This window comes from Antedon bifida, chromosome 2, assembly GCF_963402885.1.
Source record: "Antedon bifida chromosome 2, ecAntBifi1.1, whole genome shotgun sequence".
Lineage (NCBI taxonomy): Eukaryota > Metazoa > Echinodermata > Crinoidea > Comatulida > Antedonidae > Antedon > Antedon bifida.
Window position 1 is genome coordinate 13,132,843 of NC_136227.1, and position 23,874 is coordinate 13,156,716.

Sequence of the window (23,874 nt, forward strand, 5' to 3'; positions counted from 1 at the left end):
TGACATTGACAACACACAGTATTTTACAGGGTTGTGGTTTACAACTGTTACCACTGTTTTAGTCAAAAAGCTTGTTTAGTTAGAAAAACTTTTATTTTATAGTATCATAGTTGAAACAGGCCATTTAAGTGGTCATAGGTAACATTCAATTCAAATTTGTTTTCAATTTTTCTTTTTACAAAACTATAACAAAAACATAGTAACATAGTAAGGAACAAATTAAAAAATACATATTTTCTAATAGGATTTTTGCACGCATACGCAGGGCAGGCCCATTCAAAAGGTAATCTTATTTCTAAGGGCATGTTTCCATGCACATAGGCCTATTTGTGATAGGCAAGTTTCTTCAGTATAAAAGACCTTTAATGTCAGCAAAAGTGTTCAAAATGTGAATGTGTAAACTTTCTGTTCTTAAAAATTAGTAATTACTCTTTAACAAACATAGATAAAGTTGTGTCAAACAAGATATTGTGTACAGTGCAAATGGTCTTTACATGTAAGTCTATGAGATTGATTTTTACTCTTTGAACAATTCTGGTGTAATGATGCAGGTTATGCTATATAGTTGAATATACTTTACATGGCTTATATTATTTATAATCACACTGTGTATGTAAGAAATCACATAAATTAACTTCAATTGTTATAAATGATGTTTATACATGATACAACATACATACTTTTGAATAATATGCTTTCAGCGATTGGTCCAAGAAGCTCAGCAAACCTCTTTCTTTCTGATTCTTCTAGTAATTTTCTATTGCTTTCAAGGTGAAACACTAATTCCCAAATTGTTGGTAAACTTAATAAGTTGAATCCATAGTAAGCAATTACATCATTTAACTTATGTGGGTCAAATTGCTGCAATGCCATGCACAGTCGTTTCCTATACGGTGAAACTGACTTTGTTTCTTCATCAGTGTTTGGAACATTGTTGTCTAAGACATACTGATTTATGAGATCTTTAGCATCTTTCAACTGTGAAATCTCAGCTACCTCTAGCAACAGACGGACATTAGTAGGTGTGATATGACGACGCTCATGTAGTTGGTTTAATAGGTAATTTGCTGTGCAACTTGACTTGCCAAGGTGATGTAAGTCTACGTGTTTAAATAGACAGCATCTCAAGAACAGCAGTCGCTCACCAATATAGAGTGAACCAAGATCATACTTCAACTTGTTGAATTGTTCTTGTGATGTATTCACTACAAAAACAAGTGTTTGAGAAATATTATACTATGATTGCCACTTCACTCTAAAACAAATCTTAAAATGTTTCTCCGGAAAATAAGCATATTTATATTTTAGTAATATAAAATACTTTTCTTGCAATGTATTTTCTTGAAGTGCAAAACAAATGATAGATAATTATTGCATAAAAGTAAAATGCAATCATTACAGAGAAATACAAAATGTAAAAAGCAGTTGAGTGTGTTGCAATATTTCACTAAAAAATAAGCATCCATAAGGATTGTGATGCATGTCTCATTCTGATATAAAAAGAAAATATCAAAATAAACTAAACATAAAATTGCATAAAAAGATGAAAAGTAATACCTATACCTACATGATTGTTTCTGTATATTTACATATAATTTACATCATGTTACAGTATATATAATTTATACAGTGCTACGCAACACATTTAATTATTATTTCTTATAACTATAACATCTACACTATCCATAAGGGTGTTTGCTACTGGCAACAGTAGTTTCATTATAAGCATTTTTCCTACCTTGGCTTTTACTAAATTTTATCTTCTACAATTAGCTTACCATTTCTACATTAGCTTGTATTTTCTAAATAACAGTTGTAACACTGCTCTATCTAATTTCAATTCAACTTTAATTTTAAACTGTCCATATGATACATAATGATATAATGTTACTCAACTAACCTGTCCCTAACGAGCTTGTAGCCAGAGGAGCAGCAGTCTGTGTATCTATACAAAAAAACAGGTCTATGTCAGTTGTTTGTTGCCTTCCATATCTACATGATGCAAAGACTCGACCCACTAAGAAGGCAAAAACCAACACACCTGCCAAGAGGAGACCTAAGAAAACTGGGGCACCGGAACTGGCAGAACTTACGGCGATTGTTAAAAACCTTTCCGCGGAGGTTCAACAATTGAAGGGTAACCCATCGTCGACAGTTGATATTACTAATATCATCGAACGAAATATGTCAGAACTGATCCTCCCGCTGAATGAGACCTCACGACGGGCATCCCCCAGGAAATTGATACAATTAGCGATAGTACCCCGCCATAATGTAAACATATCCCTATCTGGCCAAAGGAAATCTTATTTCCAATCCTTTCCACTATTCCGGTGGGGTCAAGGCTGTAGCTCTTTCCGAAACCCTAAAGAATAAAATTCAGGCCCATAGGTTTGTCGACATGTGTGATCTTCGCCCCCGTGACCCACCAATGACGTTCTATATACAATACAATGGGGGTCTTGAACTTGTCCCTAAATGAAAAGACGGGGGTTAGATGAACAGGAGTGGTTCACGGCTTTCTTTGACTTTGCAACCATATACCTGTCCGCCCACCCTCAAGATCTGCAAGAATTATTTACTTATCTGAAATTCATTCAAAGCCTAAAAAAACAATATCCGACTTCATGGCAACTGTACGACCGTCACTTCCACATTGCTAGAGAACACACAAAGTGCTCTTGGGCCACTGTCCGCGTGGACATTTTGCACAACTTAGCACACGGTGAACAATCACAACAACCACAAACCAACATAACATTTCGGTCTACATTTCAGGCAAAAATACCCATCGGGTTCTGCAGGGTATTCCACGATCCAGGATGATTCTGTTCAAACGACAGTTGTGCATTCAAACACACTTGTTTTCATTGCGGGGGGAGCCACAAGTTTATAATATAAATGATATAAATTCAGTAAAGCACAATTGTTGTTAAAATCATAATCATTTGAAATGACTATAATATTACTTTTCCATAGAAATAATACTGAATGGGACAGTTTACATAATTAAACAATCAAAAGAAAAGGATACACTGAGGCGTGTATAAAGACAAGGATACACTGAGGCGTGTATAAAGACAAGGATACACTGAGGCGTGTATAAAGACAAGGATACACTGAGGCGTGTAGAAAGACAAGGATACACTGAGGCATGTATAAAGACAAGGATACACTGAGGCGTGTATAAAGACAAGGATACACTGAGGCGTGTATAAAGACAAGAATACACTGAGGCGTGTAGAAAGACAAGGATACACTGAGGCGTGTATAAAGACAAGGATACACTGAGGCGTGTATAAAGACAAGGATACACTGAGGCGTGTATAAAGACAAGGATACAAAGAGGCGTGTATAAAGACATGGATACACTGAGGCGTGTATAAAGACAAGGATACACTGAGGCGTGTATAAAGACAAGGATACACTGTATAATTGCAAATAAAATAAATTTTGTGCATAGTTTTTATAATAGAAATATAATTAGTGAAGTTATTTCTTGAATAAAACAAAATGGTGTTGTTATTATGCTAACCAACAACATAAAACATTACCAGTAGTTCTTTGAACTTTTGATAAAGAAGATTGGGCATCGCTGCCACTCGCATAAGAATTTTCTAAAGCGGTTTTTCTTTTCTTTCTACAAGGTTGGTCAGTATTAGATTTTGAGATAGAAGCTAAATACAAATGATAAAACATCATTAAGCAAAGGTATTTTTTACATGTAAAAAATAAAAACTAGAGATAAAGGTTAAAATGCATCAACTGAAAATTTGAGGTTTGGAATATCATTAGTTAAAGAACAAAAATAAGAATGTTTGCCTGTTTTGTTTTATGTCATATGTATTATGGATTATTAGGCATATACCTTGTTCATCTTTTATTTCTCCAAACAGTTTACGGTAACGTTTCACGTCCATTCCTCTGCTTCTACATGGCAACACATCTTGGTCAAATTTGCGAACAACCTGCATATGAGTATGTTCACTATTTGAATATGCACAACGGATGTACATCTTTACTTCAACACCACGTGCACCATTCTGACTTAAAACTTGCAATTCTTTTTCAAGGAAATTAAGGGCCTAGAAAAAATAAAAAATATTTCAAATAATCTCAATAAAATGACTTCACTACATTTAAGATGATTTAAAGAGAAAAATAATAATAATTATATCTTGTCTTATCTTGTATCTTATATTACATATTTACACAGACATTTATAATCATTCAAAAACAACCCAGGAGCTTATAAATTTGCACTGACAAAACAAGGCATAGATAACATTAGTTTATTTGGTACTTATAGTTTACCTTCTTACAGATGCTAGGTTGTGGATCATCATCTTCAGAAGAGCTACTTTCTGATTCTGTGTTATTGATTGTCGTTCTGACAATTGTTGTCTGCAATATAAAAAACAAATCAACTCCAAAGTGATTACCACTGATATCATTCCAGAAATGGCAATAAACCAAGTAAATTTAAAGTTACTGACAGTGTATATTTTAATATCTGTTATATCCAGAAGTGGTGACCAACAAAAACAGAGAATGGTTTAATAAACATATATAAACAACATAAGAACAATCCCCCAATATAATACTTGTGATTTTACTGGCATTCAAGGCATGATTGCATTATCAAGTTTACCTGGAACAAACGGCAATTGTTGATGGTAGCTACATTTAGAATGACAAGATGATGGCCATCAATGTTCAGTTCTACATGCTCGTAAGATAATCTAGGCTCATCATCTTCCATTTGAAATTCCTCGATAAATTTAGTTGCAACACGTTGAAAGAGATCATCTGGAAGGTAGCCATCAAAGTTATGAAAGAGAGAAACAGCACGCTTCTCTTCATATTTAGCAGCCTTTGTATCATCACGTTGGGGCTTTAGGCGTGAAAGAACATAAAACATTCGTCCAACATTCTATAGAATAAAAAATAGAACATGAGTAGTAGATGGAATATATTAAAAAATAATTGAATTAAATATTTCAAATAAAATATAATACCTCTTTACTCCTTTTTTCACACATTAACCCAAAGGTTTGCATTAGAGACACAAAGAAGTCAATCATCTCATCTGACTCATCCTCCCAAATATGCCGCAACAGTTTTTCATCTAGTTTACCTTCGTTTAAATTTCTCCAAAGCTGTTTCAGAGATGGCTAAAAAAAGAAACGCACAAAAGTGTAATTTGTCAATGCAACAAAGTAATTACTATTCTTCTGGTCACTAAAACCTCTCCAAAATTAGAAAAATATCTATTAGATAAGTGTATTACCATATACTTCAAGCCTAAAATTCAGCTACAATTCACTACCACTTGAAGGTAGAAAAGATGCCTGGTCACCTCAAAATTCAGGTATATGTTTATTATGTAATTGTAATGAAAAGGAAACTGTATATCATTTCGTATTTGAATGCAAACGACTTTATGCATTTAAGACAACCAATACCCATGAACCTTAAAGATGAACTAAACAATAATAATCTATCCATGTTCTATAATAATAATAATAATAATAATAATAATAACAACTTTATTTAAAAACGGATGCAACACTTGAATCACCATATTGGTGTTTTTCACAAGGCCGTTACTTACTATAAAACTATTTATACTATTACACAAGTTATCATTTACAGTACAAAAAAAAAAAAAAAAAAAGATTTCATGAAAAATATAGAGTTTCAAGTATATTTTATCTTTTGTCATTTATAATTTTTTTAAATATATGTATATTATTAGGAGCTTTAATTGCATTTGAGTTTATAGTATTTAAACTATTCCATAGCTTTGCGCCAGAATACGAGAAACTTTTCTTTTTATACTCAGTGTTTGCCTTATGTAAACTTAGAATATCTTTTGATCTAGTATTATATGTGACTGCTTCGTTGTAATATTGTTTTTCTTCTAAATTAGGCCAATTTAAATCTTTGAGCGTCTGTGAGCTAGAGTCATACCTCCCGCTCTATTTTGGAGTACTTGGAGTTTATAATTGAAAGTTTGATTACAACGACCCCATACTACATTGCAGTAGTCAAAATGGTGGGCAATGATAGATTTGTACACTAATGATTGAATATTTTTAGGGAAAATATTGCTGCATTTTTTTTAGATAGTACAGACCTGATATTACTTTATTTTTCACCTGATCTATTTGTTTATGTTTTGAATTTTCATCGATAATGACACCTAAATGTTTACAGCTAATTACGTTTTCAAGTTTTGTACCGTCTGTATTAATATTAATATCCATGTTAATCAATTTATTTATTTGATGTGTTCCTAAAATCATATATTCAGTCTTTTTAACGTTTAGACTTAATTTGTTACTTGCTAACCAACCATAGTTGTACATGTTTTAGATCAGTATTTACTTTGCTTATTATATCGTGTATGTCTTTAGATGCATAATATAACGCAGTGTCATCTGCGTACATGCTTACATTTACATGGGAAACTGAGTTAGGTAGATCATTAATATACATGATAAATAGAAGGGGCCCTAATATTGATCCCTGAGGGATTCCACAAACACTATTAGACTTTACCGAATCAACATTATTAATATTAGTAATATGTGTACGATTTGTTAAATAATTTTCAAAGCATTTGATAACATGATTAGCAAAATTAAAATTGTGTAGTTTTTTTATTAGTATCTGGTGATTAACAGTGTCGAAAGCTTTTTTGAGATCAAGCATTATTAGTCCTATGTCGTTACCATTTTCAATACTGTCAATCCAATCTTCATTTATATTTATTAATGCCGATGATGTCAAGTAATTTGGCCTAAATCCAGATTGTTGATTGTATAATTTAGGGTTGATTTGTGGATAGAGTTGGGAATTGTTTTCTACTAGCTCTCTAGATCTTAAATCCTTGATGATCTTAAAATCCATAATGAATTCAAAACCACACCAATTCAATTAACCCATGATAAATATGATTTAGCAAGTAATATTTTTGAAAAACATTTTAAAATATTTCTGACAATGGCAGAACACACGAATGCTATATATAATGCAATTCCTTCTCAAACTTAATTTTTAGGCCATAAGCAGTAGCTGTAAAAAGGCCTAGAAAATGAATTTCGTTCCGACATTCAGGGTCTACATTTTGAAAGTTAATATTGTGAAATAAATATGTTATCCACACTATATCAAAAGTTCTCCACAAAATATCCAGTTAATTTTGAGCAATAGCCCTTCAATTATAGCCTTTTTTTATGTCTTTACAAATTAATACTTGACCAAGTGTTATTATATTTACCATGTGGGTAGTCAAGTGGATTGTAAACACGTATGTTTCTATTTCCTGTATGACTTCTTGAGATTTCTCATCGTATACAGTGAGTACTACAAAACGCCGACATAAAAGTATTTCATAGTGCAGTCAACAAGTTGTCACACAAGGAAAAACCAGCTAAACACAGTCAACCTGGTGTATACTGCATCCCATGTGAATGTGGAAAGGTATACATTGGGGAACCTGGACACGACCTTCAAACCAGGCTCAAAGAACATCAAGGCCATGCCAGAAGAGGAGAGCAAGACAAATCATCAGTAGTTATGCATTCTCACAAACAACAACACCGAGTTAATTGGAAAGATGCTGAACTAATTGCTACCGTTCCTTCTTGGCATTCCAGACTAACCAGGGAAGCTATTGAAATCTACAAACACAACACTGTTCATCAAGATATTGGATTTGTTATTAGTGACATTTGGCTATCTTTATTCAACAAGAATCTTCATCGACAGTAAACAATGCCATAGTTTCTGGCCAGTTTACATTTCACAACCCAGTCAGGACACATGGTCTTGTTTGGCCAGTCCACACCCAACTTTGAGACAATGCTATTGTTTTTTAGCTTGTCTCACCCTGCTTTTTACACCTATCAGAAACAATGCTCTTCTATATCAAGTTTCAATCCTTCCCACTTTGTGAACTTGCCATTCTTTCTGGCTTTCACACCAGTCCCACCCTTTCCACTTATATTCCAAGTTTCCTGGACTTTCTGCATTCTCACTCCTGAGGACGATCAAAGTATATTGATCGAAACGTTGAGAAACTCACAGTTCTTTTCAGAACTAATACACATGGTGTACCGCAAACTTGATATCAACATTTGATTTCGCCATGCTAACATTCAAACAATAAACTGATTTGTTTTATTATGTAATTTTGTGACTTATATATGTTATCCTTTGTTACAATTCTCTTCACCTGATAATGGGCTATGCCTGAAACATGTCGTAAAAATAAACTTATATTGAGGCAGTTTTAACTTATTTGATCTTGATTTTTTTCTATATCCTGCCTATGCATGCTCTTTGATTTATATTTATATATATACAGTTACAGTATACACAGTACAAAGTACAAATCAGTAAAATCATATAAAATAATGGGAAAACAACTGTAATAAATTATCCTTTAATTACATATTTTAAGTATTAATTTCTAAGAAGAAAAAATAGGCTGAAATGTGTTATATTTTGTATGTTCATCTACTTTTTAATACTAAAAGCTTGTTGTGAAATAATAAAAGCTGATTGAAATCGAATTGAAAAATAGTTTGGTAAACATATATAGGCCCTAGACACCAAGGACTCAGACCATGCCTGGTTTTGTTTAGCCTAACTAGGTTTTCAACATGGGTCTAAGCACTATTACGAAGAGTTTTGTATGGTTTTCTTGCAAATATTAATCATCTGTTTATAATTGTCGGTTTGACTGCCGTTATTAGACATTCAGCATTATTAGCCTAGAGTAGTATGTTGCTACCCCTCTCAGTCCTAACCTAGCTAGGAAGTATATTGAAAGTCAGTAGCTAACTACACTCTAGCTAAGCTAGAGCCTAGATAGGACGTTGGCTAGGCTAGCTATCTTTTAGCCTCTTATTTTCTCTAAACTGTGTTTCTAACAAACTATAATCATACACCATGTTGAGCAGGAAACAATTTTCAAACAAACATATAATTATCATCTTCTTTCGCTAAAAATGTCTGTTTACAACGTTTGTTTAAGTAGCAAAATAAACCAAACTTCCTCGACTCGCGAAGAATACATGTGTTGATTTTTTACACACTTCTGCACTCCGTGCGTTATGGGGATTCCCTAATCTGTAATCATACTATGATTGGTGAAATACAATCACGTGGTACAGATTTTTGGATGTTGCGGATAATTTTGAACATGTTTCCTTCACGGGACCAAATCACCGATACATCCCGATGTATATCAAAATAGAGTACCAAAATCAATCGATAATTTCTCAAAATTGACACACATGATTGTGGAGAACTTTTGATATGTTGTTAAATATATATAAAATTAACATTGTAAATATGTTAAGAAATTCTAGACCCCTAACACTGGAACAAGATGAAACAATACGATTTACTGCTTATGGCCTATTTGTACATTTCTTAGTTTTTAATCTTTCTCAGTTTACTTCAATCATTTGTTTTTTTCTATATAAGCTTTATAGTTTTTTTTAGCGGTTTATCATGTAAATATTTTGTAATTTTTTAAATGTTTATTCAGACTGTGCCTCGGATATAAAAGAGATACAATCAAGTTCAGTTCAAGTTACGGATGAGAAAATAAGCAGAACAAGATAGACCAGGTGGTGATTATGTCAAATGTCACAATTGCAACTAGTAGGTATTCTAGCGATCGGTGGAAAGAAAGATTCGTTTGTAAAACAGAAACCATAGTTCGAAGAATTACTAATTTGTTGATATCTTCTCCCGAAATAAACAATTATACCATTTACAACTACGACTATTAAAGGGATCACACTTTGTTGGGTCCACATTATGTGGTGTCCTCTTTAATAGGGGTTCTACAACTAACCTCTATTAAAGGGATCACACTTTGTTGGGTCCACATTATGTGGTGTCCTCTTTAATAGGGGTTCTACAACTAACCTCTATTAAAGGGATCACACTTTGTTGGGTCCACATTATGTGGTGTCCTCTTTAATAGGGGTTCTACAACTAAGCTCTATTAAAGGGATCACACTTTGTTGGGTCCACATTATGTGGTGTCCTCTTTAATAGGGGTTCTACAACTAAGCTCTATTAAAGGAATCACACTTTGTTGGGTCCACATTATGTGGTGTCCTCTTTAATAGGGGTTCTACAACTAACCTCTATTAAAGGGATCACACTTTGTTGGGTCCACATTATGTGATGTCCTCTTTAATAGGGGTTCTACAACTAACCTCTATTAAAGGGATCACACTTTGTTGGGTCCACATTATGTGATGTCCTCTTTAATAGGGGTTCTACTGTAATGCACAAGCATATTTGCTTTTATGTATTAGAATATACAGTAGTAAAATTTAAATGGTGTAAATTTGAATAATTTTGATTCTATTTTAAAATTCATTAACTTTCATTATGGTGACAGTATATATATTAGGCTCCAGGACAAAAAGTTTTCTTTGTGGTAGACATTACATTTTTAAGCTAAATTCATCACATAAAAACATTATCACAATGTTTAGGTCAAATTATTCACAAAAGTATAGTGCATAATATTACTAACCTGAAGCTTGGGATCAATAACTGTGATGATTGTTTTAAACTTGTCAACTACTCCCATCAAATCTATAACAATTTTTTCTTTGAGGATCTTGTCATCTGAGTAGAACAGAATCTCGCCAATGTCATGTAAGTACTCCAGAAGCACTTTGTTATTGGTGATCTTACAACGAACAAGTAAATCATTTATCTAGAAGGCAAATAAACATAACAATTAAATAAAATTAAATTCAAAAAGTTGAGAGTTTAACCAACATTGTAATTTGTGCTACTGTGTTTGTTAAACAGCATATTGGAAATAATACTAAAAGTTACTACAAGGACATCTTTTTTCATAGTCATGAAAGGGTTAGAATTGAAATTTGCAACATATTAAATCATTTTGTATTTTTGAACAATGTTAAAATGGCATTTTGGTATGTTGTCTATCATAAGTTGGTTAGATAATTTTAAATAATTTTAAATTTTAAATTATTTTATTAATGTTTAAATATTATTCTAATTGTTAAATAGTTCTTATATATATATATATGTATATTTCATCCTGTAATTGGTGTTTACACTGTTGGATGTACAATAAATAAAATAAAAAAATAAATAAAACTAGAGGGTACTCCGAGAGTACAAACCTCCGCCTACTGTAAAATTCCCCTACATAAAATGCCCCCTGAATATATTTTTTTTACATTTTTTTTTATTAGTTCTAAGTGTAAATATGTTAACTGCACACTACAAAGTTGTGGATGACAGTGTGGTGTAATGGTTATGTATCCAGCCTCTCACAGTTGAGATCACTGGTTCAAGTCCCATTGAGGTTTTTTTTTTTTTTATTATTTTTTTATTTCTTTTTTTTTTAGTTTTTTGTGGACCTTGATCTTTGACCCTGACCCTTCAAAATTTAACCACAATTATATGATGTGTCATTGATCATTGTGGCTAAGTTTGGTGAGAATCGGATAAAAACTGTGGTCTCTAGGCAGTAAAATGTTAGTTGTGACCTTGACCTATGACCTTTTCCCCTCAAATTCGAACTCGTCCGAGCTTTTGGGGCATAAATCATTGTTGCCAAATTTGGTGAGAATCGGATAAAAACTGTGGCCTCCAGGCTGTTCACAGACACACAATCACACAAACATACAGGGGTGAAAACATAACCTCCTTGGCGGAGGTAATAAGAATAAAAAAAACTAAAATTAAACCGTTCTGTTACCGATGGCAATCGTCATAAACAGTCGATTAACACCGACAAAAAAAGCAAGTTTAACATTATACCCTCATGGGGAAAATTTCTACCAACAATAAACCAACTTGTTTCCTATACACTTTTAAATGCAGGTGACCATGATGGTTACAATGATAGTTGTTTTAAGCAATCAACTATGTCTTATCCTCAACTAAAATTGAAAGAAAAACAGGGTTTAATGTATTTATTTTAAACGAATGTAACTGGTTATTGTTTTCAAACAATTTTTACCTACACTAAACTGTAAAGATATATAATTGAGATCAAGCTGAAAGAAAGAAAAATATATTTCTAACCTCAGACGTTGGTAGATACAGTTTGTCTTTTCTTAGCTGTTGTATTTCTTGCATTACTTGCAGCCATTTGATTGGAAAAGTAAGAATCATCATCTGGACTAATTCTTGTATTTGGAGGATGATTTTAGAAGCACCGCTCTTTTCAAATGAGACACTGTTTTCTATTGTAAATACCTCTCCTTGAAACACCATGTCCTCAAATGGTTTTCCTTCCAGGGCTTTCCAAAGTATATTCTCTATTTCCTTTACCTAAAATAAATAACATCAAATTGGAATTATACCTGGGGAAGATTTAGGTGTGCCTAGCCAACCAAAACCCCTTTTGTAAAGTGCAAAAAGTGTTTCATAGTTATGTTACGCATTTACTTACCCAGTGTACATTGTATAATTATACCAATATAAGAAAACAAAAATCAAAATGTGTGCTAAATCATAGATATTGTATACCCTTTTATTTGTTTTATTATATCCAAATGAAAAATAAAATTAAGTTAAGTTAATTAGTTAATCATAAGCCAGCACAGTACAGTAGTATGTGCATGACATGACGTATAAAACAATCATACATGATTGCCATGTTAGAGATGAAACTACATATTGTTTCCAATGAATTAATGACAATATACAATTTTATACTGTTTAAAAGAAAATGCGATGACATATGTACCCTTTGTTGTCTTTCTTGTTCAGTTTTACCAAGGCTATCATAATGTGTACCAATCAGCATTATCTTGTTATTTTGTCCTTTTCTTACGTTTACAAAAACAGAACGAATCCAAAACAGAATGAAGTCAAGATTTGTCATTCTATGTTCATACATTTTTCTCTATATCATAAAAAAAAGACAAACACCATGGAATATTAAATCCATCTAGGTTTTTAAAAGAATATAGCAAATTATCCTAATATTGTAGTATTTATAGTATCACAAATCTATAGAATTAAGGTGTTATGTTCATTATATTAGTTTTGTAAACAGTTATTTCAGGTACCTGAAGAAAACAAAAACTTAATTTAGTAATTATATAACATATATGAAATTTGAAAGCCGTAATAACATTTTTAGAAACTACTTACACTTGTTGGATCCAGAACTTTAGCTGGGGCATTAAGATCTTCATTCAGGTTAAATACCACACATACAACAGCATAAGATACCATAAATATCTAGGAGAAATCAACAAAACTCTTTGTCAATACTTAAACATAGTTTTACAGTGTTGTGTTTACAGTATATAGAAAGCTCTACTAAAGTTTTCTACACACTTGTTTCAAATTCTTATTTAAAAAAAATACTGGCATTGGAGAATATTGATCATCTTCGATTAATGCTGTAGACTTAAATACTCTTTAGTACAAATACTATTGTAGTACTAAATGACGATATATGTTATCTGTACAGTATAATGTAGTATAATATATCTGATACTGACAAAAAGTTAACTTAAATTTAAGATGATAACATTTTCTTGGAGTTGTTTTTTTAAAAAACTATATTATATAGGGCTAAGATTGACATTGCACACTAAGAGTTGAAAACTAAATTCTAACAAAATATATTTACCCGTTGTATCACATGGTAAATTGGCTGACCTCCAAAGTCCCAGATATTCATAATATTCAATTTAGACTCGTTGCTATTCCCTTTAGACTCTTCGCTAAGTTTCTTTTCAACTTTGTTCAAGATACTGTCAGGTGGTTCTGGTTTTCCTTGGTCTGTTTTGTGATAAAAATCAAATATTGGTTTCAATTGTACTATAATAATGACTTTAATATTTTAAATAAAAAAGTTGATAGAATTTTCAGGAGTAAGATTTTTACTTTCAAATGTTAAAAATGTTTTCATTAATAATAAGATTTCTTTAATTTAATTTTAAATATTGGTGTAATTTTTTCACTGTGTGTATTTTACACACTCAAATGTATTTATTTATTTATAATATACCATAATATACTATACATGATGTTCATCAGGTTTTTAGTAGAAAGTGAAGAAGCTGTTCATGTAAATAACAATGAAAATGTCATAGTAACTTTTTACTATGTACTGCAATTTTATAAAATTCTAAATTCTGATTCTATATTCTTATACTATAATATATTTTTATATATTGTTATTATTTTCCTTAGAGTATTCTGGAGACCATAGAAAAAAAAACAAAAATAACTATTTCACTTGCAAAAAATTTAACCAAAACCCACTTAAAATTTGAATACTTTTTGCTTTGTTTTACAGTTTTTTTAGGTAAATAATTTTTTAGGTGATCCAATTTTTGGTCAAAGTGAATAACTGTTATGTGACAGTAATAGCATTCAACAAAACAATTTTTAGGTGGACAATATATCAATCTATATATAAATTTACGTTAAGGGCAAAATTCAGTAAATCGCGCGTTACTTCTAGAATGTTATTCGATGGATATAAAGTTGGTTTGTACTTTGGGTACTGATTTTAACCACCTGATATAACCCTTTTTTTACTAATTAAATTGAGTTAGATAATTAGTTATTGACAATTGAAATGAATCTAGGTTCAACGATTTGCCCAAAATAGGGGTGTTTAAAACGAGGATGCTTCGCATTTACCTATCCCCTTCTACGATAATTGATTTTAATAACTGAAAATCGGTTGAACAGCTCGAGTACAGCATCATAATCTTAAAGACAGGCCGATTATCGTGTATTGATTTGCGATAAATGGAATATTCCAATATAATTATTTGGTTTAAGCTAACACTAACATTTATGGGCCATTTGGGAACAAACCTAAAACCTTTAGATATAGTATTGCAATACCGTAAATCTTCTAATAGTAACCCCCACTCTAATAGTAACCCCTTTCTATAGTAACCCACCTTATAAGTCAATCTATAATAATAACCCATTACTCTAATAGTAACCCATGGGGTTAATATTGGAGTCACAAAAACTATTGACAAAATGACATTATGAATACTGGTCGTTTATGATGCAGCTGTATTTTGAAAATAAGGAGATAATGCATGTTGATCTCGGGAGTGGGGGAGGATTGAGTGTTTTTGAGTTTATAAAATAAAGTTAGAGTTCAAACAAATTTGTTTATTCGTACTGTTATTTTGCTATGATTTGCTGACCGCAAAGGTTGGGGTGGGTTACTACAGTATATTCAAGTGCCTGATTTAAGATTAGTAATAGTAACCCACTACTCTAATAGTAACCCCCCTTCTAATAGTAACCCACCCTAAAAAACAATCAAAGAATAATAACCCAGGGTTACAATTAGAAGATTTACGGTACTTGGGCAATACTGTAAACACGTATTAACCATTTTTGGTCGCAATCTGAATTTCTTACTATGAGTGTGGGTACTGTTAGATATATATACCCATGTACAAAAAAGTGATATAGAACGCACAATAAACAAATAAACGTTATTATTGACAGTGGCTTTTCGTTTGTTTGTATTAATTAAAAATTAGGCCTACAACAAATATAAACGTCATAGTGGTGTATCATTACTTTTGACTATGACACTGACAGTTTTAACAAAGTATTAAATCTCAAATGTTTTACTGTATTTAGTGGTATATTATTTATAGGCCTATAAAACATGAATAAAAAATATTTCGTTACTGAGTGGATAAAGAATATATGTAACAAGGCCATATACATGGCTGCAGTAGCGTGCTCAAATTTGAGTAGTAGTAGTAAGCTGTAGAGTTGCGTTGCATGCGACTACAAATTGTTCCTGTTTTACCCATCCTTTTCCCCATGTTACATACAAAACATAAATTTAAAAAAGTTTAAAACAAATTTGGTTTGTTTGAATCAAAAATTTTTCAGAAGTAGGCCTATATCCCAAGGTGCTAATTTTAGTTGACTACATAATTCATCGTGTCTATTTATTCGTTTATGTAAACGACAATGTATTATAGTCCTGCGGTACGTATATTTGAAATCGCCAGTTTTTTTACGTGGAAATTATTGTGTATTCGAGAACCATCTAGTATATATAAAATATACAAATGCAGCAATTATTGAAATGTTTAAAACACAAACATTTTTATCATCTACAAGTATGCGGACTACTGAAGTGAAACTGAAAAAAAATAAATCCAGTACGGCATAGAAATGACTGTGACCAAACACAAAAGTAACTTTTCTTGGTTAAAAAAAGGAATAAAAAAGAAGTTTACCATTTTTCGTTTCATGCTTCCTTGCTGATGCTTCTGTATCTTCACTCTGGCTTCCATTTTCTTCTGCAATTACTACAAAAAAATAAATTTCACAAAATGATTAAATTATTTGCACACATTTTTTTTTTGTAAACTTTGTTTTCAACCACCTTTTTTTAACTTTTCGTTTAAAAACTCTGAACTTTCAAGAAGTATGTAGTTGCAAAAGTGTAGATTCGACATAAATTATTGTTATGTAATTAACTGGATTAACAAATACTGGATGAAATTATTTTCATTACTGTTTTTTATTTATTATTATTATTATGCTTATGTGTTTAAATGGCATATATTTCCAGAAAATACATTTTATGAGAAAAAGTCAAGGTGCTTAATGGTAAAATTATTTTTTCTTATTTGCAAATTTCTGGTCACTATTAATGTTATCTGGGCCAGGGTCTACTTTAATGTTCTTTTTCATAGTCAAAATTAACCATTAGATGTATAGAATTTGACTTGAGACAGTTTTATCATCGATCAGCGACTAAAAATAAAACATTTCCCTTTTTTTTGTTTTACCACATTCAATTTCCTGCTTGTTGATGATTTGATTGTATCCTTCATTTGTTACAGTACAATGTTTTCAAAATGTAATTTAATAAATATACAAACATACTGTTCATTTTTAATATTGTATCAAAACTAAGAATAATAAACTCAATACTGCGTATAAATCATGTGACTGATAAGTGCAAAAGGTAATCTTTCTTGGTTTATAAATTGGACAAGTTTTACCAGGTTCTGTTTCCTGCTTCATTGTTGCTGATTCTCCTGTGTTTTCTCCCTTGCCTTCACTCTGGCTTCCATCTTCCCCTAGAACAATAATTTGGTTTTTTAATGTCAATATGTTTTGTTTTTGTCTATTATATAATTTGTTGCTGTAATTAATTAAAGTGTTTTATGCAATCTTACAGTATCCCTTGTTTATTTATACAGTACAATGTTAAATATATTTAATATATTACTTAAAAATCAAAATATTAAACCCAATACTGCATAGAAATCATGTGACAGACCAAGTGCAAAAGATAATCTTTCTTAGTTAAAAAATTGAAAAAAACAAAACAAGAAGATGTTATACCAGGTATTGTTTCTTGCTTCATTGCTGATTCATGTGTGTCTTCCTTATGGCTTCTATTTTCCTCTAAAACAATTGTTAACAAAAATTTAAAAATGGTTTTTTTTTCAATATCATTGTTAGCCTTTTACATTATATAACTTAAAATTTAGAATATTGAGTTTCCTTTAAGCTTGTATCAAATTTCTTACTATCTTTTGCTGTAATTACCTGCTCCAGGGAGTTAGTTAGTTCTCATAGTTTTTATCCAAGAATCTTGCCAAATTTGGACATAAAGATCTACTGTATGTCTCAAAATATTGCTAGAGTTGGATTATGATATTGACAGTGTAGGGTCAAAATTCAAGGTCGCAATTCACAAAATACAGTACTATTTATCATAATTTACTGTCTACAGGCCACACTTTTTATCCAAATCTTTCGAAAAACTGACACAATTATCTATGATCTATCATCTAAAGGTAGATTAGTTTTGAAGAGCAAGGTCAAATATTTGTTTATTATATTTCATTGTGGCCAACAGTTTCCATAATAACCTTGAGAAGAACTTGACCATAAGTTTCAGAATAAAATGTCACATCACAAAACAATTAAAATTAAATGTGATTAAAAAAAATATTTCTTGGTGTAAAAATTGGAAAAAAAATGTTTTACCAGGTTGTGTTTCCTGTTTCATTGCTGATTCTCCTGTTTCTTTACTCTCGCTTCTAATTTCCCCTAAAAACAATTGTTAAAAAATGTCAAAATTGTTTTTTTTGGTCTATATTTATAATTTTTAGTCCTTTAAAATTTACAAAGTTGAGTTTCATTCATTCTTGTATCCAATTTATTATTTATACAGTACATACACAATGTTTTAAAACATTTAACTACACAAATTTATAACATTCTGTTCATTTTGAATTGTATCAAAACTGATAATAATAAACCCAATATTGTATAGAAATCATGTGACTATGACTAATTCCAAAAGGTAACCTTTCTTGGTTCACAAATTGAAATAAAAAACAAGAAGATGTATACCAGATTCTGTTTTCAGCTTCATTGCTGAAGCTCCTGTAGAATTTTCTTCTCTTTGGCGTATTTCCTCTAAAACAATTGATTAAAAACATTTTGTTTATTAAAAAAGGTAATGTTCTAAAAAAAAATGTTAAATTGATATTTGTTACACTTTTTAAGATATCAAATATTCAATTGTAGGAATTATTGTCTTGTTGGCAATAAGTGAAACTGACAATAATAAACCCAATAGCATAGAAATCATGTGACAGACACAAAAGGTAACCTGTCTTGATTTAAAACTGAATTTGTTCTATATCATTTTTTACCAGGTTCCGTTTCCTCCTTTGTTGCTGGTAGCCCTGCGGAGTCTTCTTCTTTCTGGCTTCTATTTTCCTCTAAAAAAAAATTCAGCATTTTTAGTCTTTTACATGGTATAACTTACAATTTGAAAAGTTGATAAACAATCATAAATTAGGGCAATGCCTGAAGTATTAACAGAATGTTAAAATTCACATTTAAGATTTTTACAATTCTGTGTTACTATCAATTTTAGTTTTCTAAACAATTTTTTTTTTCTAAAAATAAAACTTTAGGTATACTATTTTGTTTACTAAATCTTCCATTCGATTTTAGAAGGAATAATTTTATTTCAAATTTACTAGGTTCAGTTTTCGGCTTTTTTGATTCTTTTTTTTGGTTTTCTTCTTTCAATTTTTCCACCATGACATCAGCAACAGCATCTTCAAATTTTTCTAAAGCTTAAAAAAAATGTAATTAACTTTTAAGTAACTTTCTTATTCTCTTCTTTCTAGCATTCATAGTGGTTTAAAAACCACACTGTTTATTCACCTGTTTAATTAAGAAAAAAATTAATTAAAATAATAGATTTGCTTGAAATATGATATAAAACAGTGTTTGTTGATACACTGCATTTTTACTACATATTTGATTAATATTTACTAGTTGTTTTCGTAGTTTCATAGTTTATTTATTTTGGGATGTAATTACAAAGTCAGGGTAGGAAGTATTTTTGAGATATAAGTGGCGAAGGTCTAAACAATTGCAAAATAAAGTTCTGAACTTAACTTTATGTCCTATCTTTTGAATTGTAATTTTAAACATTTAGGAGAAGGTGGGGCTTGAATCTGTCTATCAATGAGAGAGATCAATGTTTTGAAACCTAAATTTGTAACAGGAAATATAGCTAATTCAATAATAGCTTCTACTACATTCGATAATCCATTTTATGTTTAACATTGAATTTAGTAGGGAATTGTGCAGAGAAAAAAACATGCAGAAACTATTTCTGCTCATAAACAAACATGTACTGTATTACAAAAGTTAATTACAAGGTCAATTTTGTGAAGTAAAATAAAATTTATATCCACTATTGATAAATACTAAAAATATATTAATTTGATTTTAAATTATTACATTTACTACATATTATACTACTTCAAAATCAAATATTAACCATTTCATAAATGTATTTATTTCATAAATCTGAATAAAGTGTACTTACAAATATCTTGCAACGTTTCTTTCAATAATTTATTAGTTGCATCTTGCATGCACACCATTGTTTTAACCATGGCATCAGTTATTTCATACACTGGATTAAATCTATGACAAAATGACATTATCTGAATAAAGTGAATACTTACAAATATCCTGCTTTGTTTCTTTCAACATTTCTTTATTAGTTGCATCTTGCATGTACACCGTTGTTTTAACCATTGCATCAGTTATTTTATACACTGGATTAAATCTATGAATGAAATAATAATCCATACTGAAATATATGCATGTTGATAAATTTCATTCAAATCACTTCCAAATACAGTAAATCGGTAGGACTTATGTACAGTTGGTGTTTATGTGCATTCACAAAAAATATAACGTTCCTTCATTTTTTGAATATTGGAGGAACTCCATTCATAGTTTAAAGAACAGAATTCATGAGTTTTAATAGTTCAATTAAAACCACAGTCAATGTACTTTCACAATCCAACCTGCATTAGTGTTGGTGCAAATTGATATTTTAGGTTGTTTTTGTGGAAGATAATTTCCTGGTGACATTTTTTTATTTTTGTTTTGTATTTTTTTTTAATTTGGATGTACTATCCGAATTAAAAGAAATTAATGAATATATAACATTTTGTAACCCTGTTTAAGCAGAAATGTAGGTTTGCTTACGGTTTTCTTAATAAGGAATCTATTGTGGAGGTTTTTCCAACCTTTTCAAGTCCTACAAAAATAATTCTTCCTTGATCAAACTCTGTTTTCCCTTCTTCAAGTGCATTGTGAAATGCTTTCACTGTTTCAGGTCCTCGTGCCAATATCTCCAATGGAACATTTATATCTAAAAAACAAATTAAAGTAATATTTTCTGCTTTTCACTACTGTAATTAGCACCCTGTGTGATAACCACATTATCCTGTGTACAATTAAAACTAGATTTGAACTCGTCACTTATGGACAAGAAAGGTTATCCGCCGCGCAAACACCACGTCATACGTTAGAATATTGTGCACAGAAAAACGATTATGCCATTGTGACCTGAAGAAAAGTTGGTGTGCCCTTTATGTTGTGTCACGTCTAAGTATCTACAGTATACACTATATATTGTATACGTGAAAATAACGGGACGTAGATAGCAATTTTGGAAGGGAATTATCTGAGCAACAACATATTAACGTGTTGAAGAAATTTGGATACGTAGAACATGGATGTGCGCTCTTTTAAATGTCATGAACTATGACGCAAAATATGAAAATACGACTTTTATAATTCAACTGGCCATCTGCTGACGTCACAACATCCGATGCGCAACATTTTTACATGAATTCGTATCTACAATTCAACAGCTTTCAGAAAATGTTTTAATCATGAATATCACTATTGAAATTTACTGTAATGATGAAAATAAGTGTTTCAGGCTTTTGTTCATGATGACGTCATTACAAATTTTAAAAATGGTAAATCATGCGAAAGATAATTGATTGACCTAGACAACATTAAAATATGGGGCAAAATGGAATACGGATAAGTGGAGATGCGCTCTATTAAACGTGATGAGCTATGACAAATGATAAAATCCTACATTTTATATTTGAGTGGCCATACGATGTCACAATGTCTGGTTAGCCATACTGATGCACGATTCGATATCTACAACTCATCTACTTCCAGAATATAACAATAAACTTCACCATGTTGTTTAGAAACTATGACTGTATAAAAAAGGCATAATTTTGACGAATTTTTGAACTTTTTCATCAAAAACGTGCGCGAATTGTCCAATTCGAAGTGCTCGTATGACGTGATTTGAAGTCGAAATTGTTCAAAAATTGGTAAAATTACTACAAAAGGCTGGAAAAACATAATTCATGCGCTACGTGCGCACCGCGCGCGTAAAATTTTGCGCTCGCGTTGAAATTTTTACATGCTTAAAATGACATGAAACGATTAGAAATTGATTTTTCGCATCTTGAAATTTTAAACTTTCTGTGAAACATGCCATTTTGTTTCCACAGAAAGTTAGCGCATGATATAAATTACACTTTGTCAAGTTTCAATTTAAATTGTTGTATTGTTTTCGATCTATGTGAAATACGCGAAATTCATAAAATTGCACGTAACTTACGCTGCGCGACTCTAACGTCATGTTATGAATGGGGTAACCAGCCATCCTGAGGATAAAAAAGGTATATTTTTGCACAAATTTGCATTAAATTACCCATTCTTTTTGTTGGCAGCCGTCTTTCTCGAGAGACAATAGGTATGCGCCCTCTATCCATCATTCTGTGCAGGGTCACAGCGCCTGCTGTGACTAAGAAGTCCGATTTTTGAGCGGCATGATTTGTCACATTTTGGGCAGATGTACGTCGGCTCCTGGTCGGTTGGAGCAGAGGATGCTCTCTCCTTTCTACGTTTCTTGAGTAGTGTCCATTTCTCGTCGCGTCCACTCTCGCTTGTTTGGACACACATCTTGATAGTGGATCTCCACATACTGCGATCGGAGGCAACAGCCTCCCAGTTTGTGACGTTTATGTTCCCGACTTCAGATCACGCTTGCATACGTCTTTAAAGCATAACATGGGCCTTCCTTTGGGTCTAGTTCCAGTGACAAGCTCACCATAGAGTAAGTCCTTGGGTATTCTTCCGTCATCCATGCGCCTCACATGGCCCAGCCATCGAAGGCGTCTCTGGGTAAGCAGTGAGTACATACCGAGTTAGAACGGTCTTGCTTGAGACATGATCCTGCCATTTGATGCCGAGTATCCTTCTCAGACAGCGCAGATGAAATGAATTTAATCTGCGCTCTTGGCGGATGTAAAGCGACCATGATTCACTGCTGTACAATAGGGTGCTTAGGACACAAGCCTGGTAGATCTTCATCTTGGTGTTAATGGTCAGCATGCGGTTTTTCCAAACCTTATCTGTTAGGCGAGCCATGGCTGATGTCGCTTTTCCGATCCTGATGTTGAGTTCGGCGTCCAATGAGAGGTTACTGGAAACAGTGGAACCAAGGTAAGTCAACTTGTCCACCACCTCAAGGGTATAATCGCCAATTTTGATCATTGGCTGCATCGTGACTTAGAACGTTCGTTTTCTTAAGGCTGATGGTAAGGCCAAACTCCTCGCATGCATGTGAGAAGCAGTCAATGAGGCGCTGGAGTGCTTCTACACTGTGGGCTGTGATGGCAGCGTCATCAGCGAAGAGCAACTCTCTAATAAGTAGAGTAGGTGGATTGTCGAGCTCTTCCATTATGGGGAGAGAATCTATGCACTCAATGGCTGAGTCGGTGACAATGTTTTCTCTCAAGTAGAGTTGTTGGTAATGCTCTACCCATCTCTCCATCTGCTTTCCACGATCAGTTATGATGGTACCAGAGGCGGTCTTTAATGGTGTGATCTTCGTTGCACTAGGTCCAAAGGCCTTTTTTATACCAGCGTACACGGCGCCAGTGTTGCCGTGGTCAGCAGAGAGTTGAATATCTTGACAGAGGTTCAACCAGTATTGGTTGGCACACTGTCGAGCTATCCTTTGAGAGTTATTTCTAGCTTTACGAAGAGCCTCTAGTGTTCTTTCTGAAGGGTCTCTTTTGTAGTCAATTAGCGCTGCACGCTTTGCCTCAATAGCTGGCTCCATCACAGAAATTCCTGATTCAAATCAATCGGTATAGATGGCATCACGAATATGAGCCCATCTCGTTTCAGAGTTGACTGTTGGACAGTCTTTCAGCATTTCGTCGATGGTTTGGGCAAAACGAGTGCACAGATCTGGCAGATTGGTCTTAGCTATGTTGATGCATGGGCATCCTATGTGCCTGGAGCGATGAATTTGTTTTGGTTGGAAACACACTGTGCTGCGCACCATAGAGTGATCAGTATCGCAGTTTGCACTATGGTAACTGCGAGTGATGTTTACGTCATTTAAGTAAGATCTACGAGTGATGACGAGATCGA

The 23,874-nt window shown here is 32.3% G+C and overlaps 1 protein-coding gene across 1 annotated transcript in view; it reads right to left on the bottom strand.

Annotated features, from left to right (window-relative positions):
• Nucleotides 1-19,162, bottom strand: part of LOC144835448 (uncharacterized) — a 257,525-nt gene extending 238,363 nt beyond the window's left edge. The window contains exons 1-11 of the mRNA XM_078690533.1: nt 19,062-19,162; nt 18,729-18,797; nt 18,424-18,489; nt 18,055-18,117; nt 17,404-17,466; nt 17,058-17,135; nt 16,284-16,355; nt 13,673-13,824; nt 13,186-13,275; nt 12,776-12,934; nt 12,109-12,357 (exon numbers count right to left, since the gene is read on the bottom strand). Coding sequence (XP_078546659.1) covers nt 12,109-12,357; nt 12,776-12,934; nt 13,186-13,275; nt 13,673-13,824; nt 16,284-16,355; nt 17,058-17,135; nt 17,404-17,466; nt 18,055-18,117; nt 18,424-18,489; nt 18,729-18,797; nt 19,062-19,125 — 1,125 coding nt within the window. The 5' untranslated portion in view covers nt 19,126-19,162. The remainder of the gene's footprint in view (nt 1-12,108; nt 12,358-12,775; nt 12,935-13,185; nt 13,276-13,672; nt 13,825-16,283; nt 16,356-17,057; nt 17,136-17,403; nt 17,467-18,054; nt 18,118-18,423; nt 18,490-18,728; nt 18,798-19,061) is intronic.
• Between the last annotated feature and the right edge of the window lie 4,712 nt (nt 19,163-23,874).